The sequence below is a fragment of the Octopus bimaculoides genome, chromosome 24, assembly GCF_001194135.2.
Source record: "Octopus bimaculoides isolate UCB-OBI-ISO-001 chromosome 24, ASM119413v2, whole genome shotgun sequence".
NCBI classification, from domain to species: domain Eukaryota; kingdom Metazoa; phylum Mollusca; class Cephalopoda; order Octopoda; family Octopodidae; genus Octopus; species Octopus bimaculoides.
The window spans coordinates 25,416,605-25,423,934 of record NC_069004.1 but is presented as its reverse complement, the minus strand read 5'-3'; the positions used below and the strand labels follow the sequence as shown (position 1 = coordinate 25,423,934).

General features: G+C 37.9%; 1 protein-coding gene across 1 annotated transcript in view; it reads left to right on the top strand.

The window, feature by feature from the left end:
• The window catches only part of LOC128250679 (uncharacterized), a 34,285-nt gene that overhangs the window by 26,360 nt on the left and 595 nt on the right, over positions 1 to 7,330 (top strand). Inside the window, exons 4-5 of the mRNA XM_052976284.1 lie at positions 96 to 368; positions 5,222 to 5,406. Coding sequence (XP_052832244.1) covers positions 96 to 368; positions 5,222 to 5,406 — 458 coding nt within the window. The remainder of the gene's footprint in view (positions 1 to 95; positions 369 to 5,221; positions 5,407 to 7,330) is intronic.

Genomic DNA, 7,330 nt, shown 5'->3' with positions numbered 1-7,330 from the left:
TATATATATATATATATATATATACATACATACATACATATATACATAGTGGGTGTGTGACACGATACTGTTTTAAGTTTTGTTTTCTGTTTCAGTTGCAAAGATGCAGTCAGAAGATGTTGCAGGAATCGTAGTATTAGCCATGTGTGACAACCAACTCTTGTTACATCAACTTCTGAGGCAGAAAAATATTCCTCATGTCCCAGTTCCTTCGACATATTGTTACCGCGATCATTTCGAGGAAGGTCGCTCCCCGTGGCGCTTACGTCAACGCGCTTCGACGTTGAGCCTAGTCATAAAAGACACTATCAAAGCACTAAATTTTCTTTCCATTAAAGAGATTATCATTTTTACAGACGGAACTTACAGTAAGTATACATAAACATTATTATATATTTATCATATGAAGTGATTGTTGTCGCCAACAGTACTGCATAAATTGTATAACATGTTTAGTCATAACAACTGCATCTTTGTAGAACCTTGGTAGCAATTGGATATAGACATACACTGCAGTATAATACTGGTTTGTATGTAATATACTGCAGTGTAAGGTGGCGAGCTGGCTGAATCGTTAGCACGCCGGACGAAATACTTAGTGACATGTCATCCGTTTTACATTCAATTTTGGCGCAAGACCAGTAATTGGGGATGGGGTAAATCGATTACATCAATCCCAGTGTTCAATGGGCACTTATTTTATCGACTCTGAAAGGATGAACAGCAAAGCCGACCGCGGCGGAATTTGAACTCAGAATGTAAAGACCGACGAAATATCACTAAGCGTTTCGCCTGGCGTGCTAATGATTCTGCCAGCTCGCCGCTTCACGCTGCAGTATAATATTAATACGTTCTCTTTACCCCTGCATTCATATTAGTGTTATTTTCTGAGCGTGTATGCGTTTGTTTTACCCCCACACATACACACACTCACTCTCATATACACACACATATATACACACACGTACAAATGTATAAATGAATATTTATATATTTGTATATGTGTGTGCACACCAGACATTCTTTAAAGCATTCAGAGCAAAGGTAAACCATCTTTTCTTTACATTTCTTCCGGGGACTGAGTAGTCACGAAATTTGTTAAATCATATTCTAGTCGTTAAATCATATTCTAGTGTTAAATCATATTCAGACAATTTCTGGGACCACATCTAAAGATGTGGTCCCAGAAATTGTCTGACAGCCATGACTGGGTTCTCCTGCTTGTGTGACGTAGTGCAGAGTCCTGTTGCCAGACATAGGGTCTTCCGGCAGCTGGCCCCTTGATCCAGGGCAGCACTACTTCATCCAGGCACTCGATATAGGCTTCCGTGTTGAGTCTGAGGCAGTGTACGAAGATGAATGGAGGCATAACGTCCCCATCACTAGTGATAACTCCAAACACCATGATGTTGACTGGATGCTTGAATTTTATCAATCACGGTACATGTTTTAGGGACACGGCAAGCCAACGGTTGTTGTGTGTGTTCACCATCTGGGTCTGATTCTGGCAGAAATTTTTCTCGTCTGAGAAAAACCAAAGCATGTTGGGTTGGAGGGGATGCTTGAATTTGTTCAAAAGCTTCGTAGCGCGGTCTTTCTTCTTGTCGTGAATGGCTTGGGATAAAAATTGACCCTTTCTCATCTTGTAAAAGGAATATCGAATGTCTTCATGCACCACTTGCCTGATTAGAAACTCAGACACTTCCATATCCCTGACTGACTTGGAGGGATCGTTGTCAGTCATGGCCTGAACCTTACCAACAAATTTAGGAGTGAGTTCTGTTCTTATCAGAACGATCAGAGTGAGTTATCCGAGCTGCTGCACCTTCGTAATCACCATTAGACTCATCTAGCTCTTTCCGAATCCCCTGCACTGTCCTCAGATTGACACCCACACACTCTGAAATGTTCGAATTGGAACTTCCGGCACGAATGCCAAGCAGTACAGCTTGTCGTTTCCAAATTTCTGGCAGAGTGAATTGCGTTATAGTGCTGTTTTTCTCACAAACGGTACCCAACTAACCCTTCTATACTAAGTAGTCGATAAAATCAAAAACAAATTATGTGCATGCATGAAATTAAAAATATAAATGGCGATAATTTACTCATCGCACCCTGTGTGTGTGTGTGAGTGTGAGTGTGGATTTTGTGATTAAATGCACGAATTGAAATCAATTTGATGCAAATATTCTCTCATCGAGTTCTAACTAAATATATATAAATGAAACGGCTGAATCTAATACTTAAGAAGGTAACAGACACGCGAACGTTCGGTTTCCTTAATAGCCATTGTTAAAACAAGCTCTTTTTGTGTTGTCATTCATTATTAATTACGTCACTATTCAGTCACAAGATTAATTACGAGTGTTAGTGATTGAACGAAAGAACTTTAGTTAATGTATCGCTTAGTAACACAATAACATTATTTCCAGTAAGTTGAGTAAAAAGAACACGATTCTAATTTTCAGTTTTGTTCATGTAAGATCGGTTTCTTTACAATGTTCTACCGACGAAAAAAAAAAAACGAAAAGAAAGACGTATAACAACCATTGTCTTATTTAAAAAAAGTTACACACAAAAACAAAAATTAAAAAAAATGCCAACGCTTGTTATCATTATTATATAATCACATATGCATCATACGTTCATTCAGTGCTTTTACGCCATTATCGCTTTGATATTTTCTAACCATGATAATAAAAAAAGCAAAAAAAGTTTAAACAGACAAATGTCAGATGGAAACAACAAAAAAGTAATATATGAGCATATAACTGAAAGGAAATCATTGTGCAATTATAAATCTGTATACTTTTAGTTCTCTATTCATCTGAGCAGTCAAGGATGTGTGGTGAAGATGTGCGCTAGGCAATCGCGTAGTTTCTTACAGCGCGTCACCTTGGGCAAGTGCTTTTACTGTAGCCCTGACTTGTGAGAGAATTTAGTAGCAAGCACCTTAACCACACGGCCATATATATATACTCTTTACTCCCTTTTACTTGTTTCAGTCATTTAACTGCGGCCATGCTGGAGCACTGCCTTTAGTCGAGCAAATCGACCCCAGGACTTATTCTTTGGAAGCCTAGTACTTATTCTATGGTTTTCTTTTGCCGAACCGCTAGGTTACGGGGAAGTTGACACACCAGCATCGTTTGTCAAGTGATGTTGGGGACAAATACAGACACACAAACATATATACATACATATATACGACGGGCTTCTTTCAGTTTCCGTCTACCAAATCCATTCACAAGGCTTTGGTCGGCCCGCGGCTATAGTAGAAGACACTTGCCCAAGGTGCCACGCAAAGGGAATGAACCCAGAACCATGTGGTTGGTAAGCAAGCTACTTACCACACAGCCACTCCTGTGCCTATGTAAAATGATAGAGAAAGAAACCTGGTTGTTTCTTGCAATAAAAACCAATACATACATTTAAAGCAAAATGTTTGGAGGGGTCCTTAAAATAATAGTGTGGATCCCCGCTCTACTATTTTGTTATGAGGACCCCAAAAAATCTTATATGGACCCTTAGGGGGCATATGGAACCTCGTTGTGAACCACTGGTGTAGATATTTTATTTAAATCTTAGATACTCCGCTCAATCTCTACGCACTGATCTAGCGAGGACTTCTTCTAAGTAGTGTCTGTATGATTGATTGTAATTGATCCGGCAAAAACGACAATCATTACCTGGATGACAACTGAAAATGCCTGTTATGGTTTACGAAGCTTTTACCTCACTTCCATTGTTTAAACCCACACACTTCCATCGTGTATTTAAAATTCAGTCTCGATTCCTAGTAATAATAACAATAAAAAACAACAACAACAACAATAATGATTTCAAATTTTGGTCAGTAATTTATGCGGAGTGGGCAAATTGATTACATCGACCCCAGTGCCCACTGGTGCTAATTTTATCAACTCTGAAAGGATGAAAGGCGAAGTCGACCTTGGCGGAATTTGATCTCAGAACATAAAAACGAATGAAATGCCACTAAGCATTTTGTCCGACGTGATAACGATTCCGCCAATAACAAACAACAACAACAACAAAAAGGACGACAACAATAATAATAATAATAATAATAAAGATTATGGTGATGATGATGGTGAGGGTCGTTCCCGTCGATTTCGACGTGTGAGTGTTTGAAGGAGAGGATTTAAAGTTAAAGAGAGTAATAGAAAAAAAAGAGGGAAAAGAGAAAACAACTTTTTGATAGAAAAGAAAAGAACAAAAGAAGCTGCATCTATTTGCGATGGATGCGTGAATGCAGTTTCAGTCCAGGTATGGATTTCGCTATGACGTCACAACGGGGACATTGATGATTTTGATTTTGCCTGAGATTGGGCAAATGTGTCTGTTGGTCGCAGCATATAATTCTTCTAGTGCTCATTCGAACAATCTACCCATCAACACTGAATTCTCGGCAGCATGCTTTGGATGCTGGAGATATCACATTTTTCTAAGAGTTTGACATTTGATATCTTTTCTTGCCATTTATACTATAGACATTGCACACTCTGTGCATGTGAGAGGTTTCAAGTGTTTTTTTTTGACATGTCTTCAGTAGGGAGTCCATGCTTCTTCCCCATATAATAGTGTTCTCAAAATACAAGATTTATATACAGTTATTTTAGTTTACTGACTGACACCATATTCATTCCACAAACGATGGGAAATTTTTCCAAAAGCATTTGTAGCCTCAGATATTCAAACATCTATTTCGTCATCTTCTACCCTTAAAGTCTACTGTACTTCCAAGATATTTAAATGACCTGACCCATCCAAGTGGCTTATCGATCATCACGTTTGAATTTTGAGCATTTCCTGCCCCAGGTCTTGGTTGGAATAAAACTTTAGACTTCTTGATACTGGTAGTCAGTCTAAATGCATGAGCTGCCGCAGCAAGTCTGTCGACCTTTTCCTGCATTGCCTCAAACGTACGAGAAATGAAAGCGCGATCATCAGCAAACAGAAAGTCAGGTAATTTAGAATCCCTTCCTTGTTTTTTTTTTGTTTTTTTTTCTTTCACCTCAGACTTTGCCCTTTCAGGTTCAGTTGACCTCCTGTGCGAAACTGAAATTTTACATTGTATCATTATATCAGGAAGTCCAGCTTTTGACAAACAACAACAACAACAACAGCAACAACAATAATAATAATAATAATAATAATAATGTTCTATTTCTGTTTCATTTCTACACTGTCTTCTACGCAGACATCAATCAAGCTAGTGTCATCTTACAGAGTCTTTCTGAACAAAATATTAGATTTATGGCTTACCAAGTGAACTATACCAATGCCAGCTATAAAAGTGTACTGGAATGGTCAAAGAAATCCATTAAACGAACTTACTTTCTACTGTTGACCTATGGTCAAGGGTCAATGGAAATACTAAACTGTGTAGGTATCACTTTTTTTAAATATGTTAATGTCTTATTCTTTTTAAAATATGTTAATGTCTTATTCTTTTTAAAATATGTCAATGTCTTATTTATATTTAAACGTTATCGACCACACATATTCAATACATGTGTTTTATTTGTTAACCGGATCGCTGAGAATAGCACTTGGAGGTGGATGACTCCCTCATTACATTGGGTGTTAACACACCTTAAAAGTCATAGACAGGTGAGAAAACTCTCCTCCGATCCAATTCAGAAGAACGCTGCTTTTAATTCGTTATTGAATTTAATTTTACATATGCGTCATCGTGGCATACCAGCAATTTTTACACTATTCATATATAGTCATAGACTGGCAATTCAGTTTATCCGGTTCGATTTAGTATGTGATGCTGATAAGCCACAACAATGGCGAAATATCCATCACTCCTAGATCGAATTATGAGCAACCCCTCTCGCCAGTCTATGACTTTCAGGTGTTTTAACACCAAGATTAATGAAGTAATCGTCTCTCCAGGGGATATACTGTTGCAAACTGGAATTTCCAATGAAATCGACAAAGACTACCCTTATCAATTGTGCCACCGACCACTGAAACACCTGATATGCTTCTATATGTATCTCAATCACAGTTACCATTCACACATATCATACAGGCTCATGCACACATGCGCACATATATATTGCATTCTGTGACTTCATTTTCTTTTCCAGCATGTTAGGATATAAAAGAGAGAGAGAGAGAGAGAGAGAGAGAAAGAGAGAGAGAGAGAGTGAGAGAGGGAGAGTGTGTGTGTGTATGTGCGTGCTCTTTGTGTGCTGATATTATATATATATATATATATATATATATATATTGATAGGAAGGACAACAAAAGAAAGAAAGCGACCTCGATATTATGCAAATAGAGGAATTTATCTGTAAAAATATGTGACACTTATTCAGTAGCCATGCTAAAACTCCGAGTTTCAGATGCCAGGGTGAGAGCCCACGCCAACATCTCTTCAGTTATCTGGCCAATTGAAAATTCCTGTGAAAAATGACCGTTAAAAACAAAGGGAAATTACTGTGTAGTGACAAGGTCAAAACGCGTCTAAAACTGCGTATATTATCGCATGCACGCATATATCCATATACGCACGCACATATCTCCATATACGCACGCATATATCTATATACGCACGCACCCGCACACACGTACTTCTCAAGACTTTTACTCAGTGTTCCAGGGCTCCGACATTTATTGGTACTACTATTACCTTCTTCAGCGACCACAGCTACTTAAGCTCTCAAGCTAACCTGTCATAACTATCGACTTTTCTTTCTTCCATATCGCATACCTTGTTGTCAGCTGGGCATGCTATATCTATGATCCAACATAGTTTGCTTTCTTTCTCTATTAACACTATGTCTGGTTTCCTATTCTCTATCTCATGGTCGCACTGAATCATAAAATCCCATAGGAGCTTTGCATTGTATTATGAATTCAGAATTGATTTCCCTATTGAAGAATAAAACGTATCCCAATTGAAGAAAAAATCGAATTTAGAATAGCAAACTACTCTACAATATATTTTGCCTTTTTCTTCCAATATGTAAGGAACAATTTCATTCCCGGGCAACGCTGGGTGCCTCTGCTAGTATATATATATGCATATATAGATACGAAAAAAAAATGACTTGTCTCCAACTCCACAATGCTTGAATATAATACATCATTGCACAGACAGACAGACAGACAGACAGAAAGACAGACAGACACACACACACACACACACACACACGCACATACACACACACATACACACACACACACGCACACACATAATTATTAATTTAAAGTATAAATTACCTATAAATTTTTATTGCATGCTGACTACCTGATAAAAATTATTAACTTTATCTTTATATTCTAGTATAT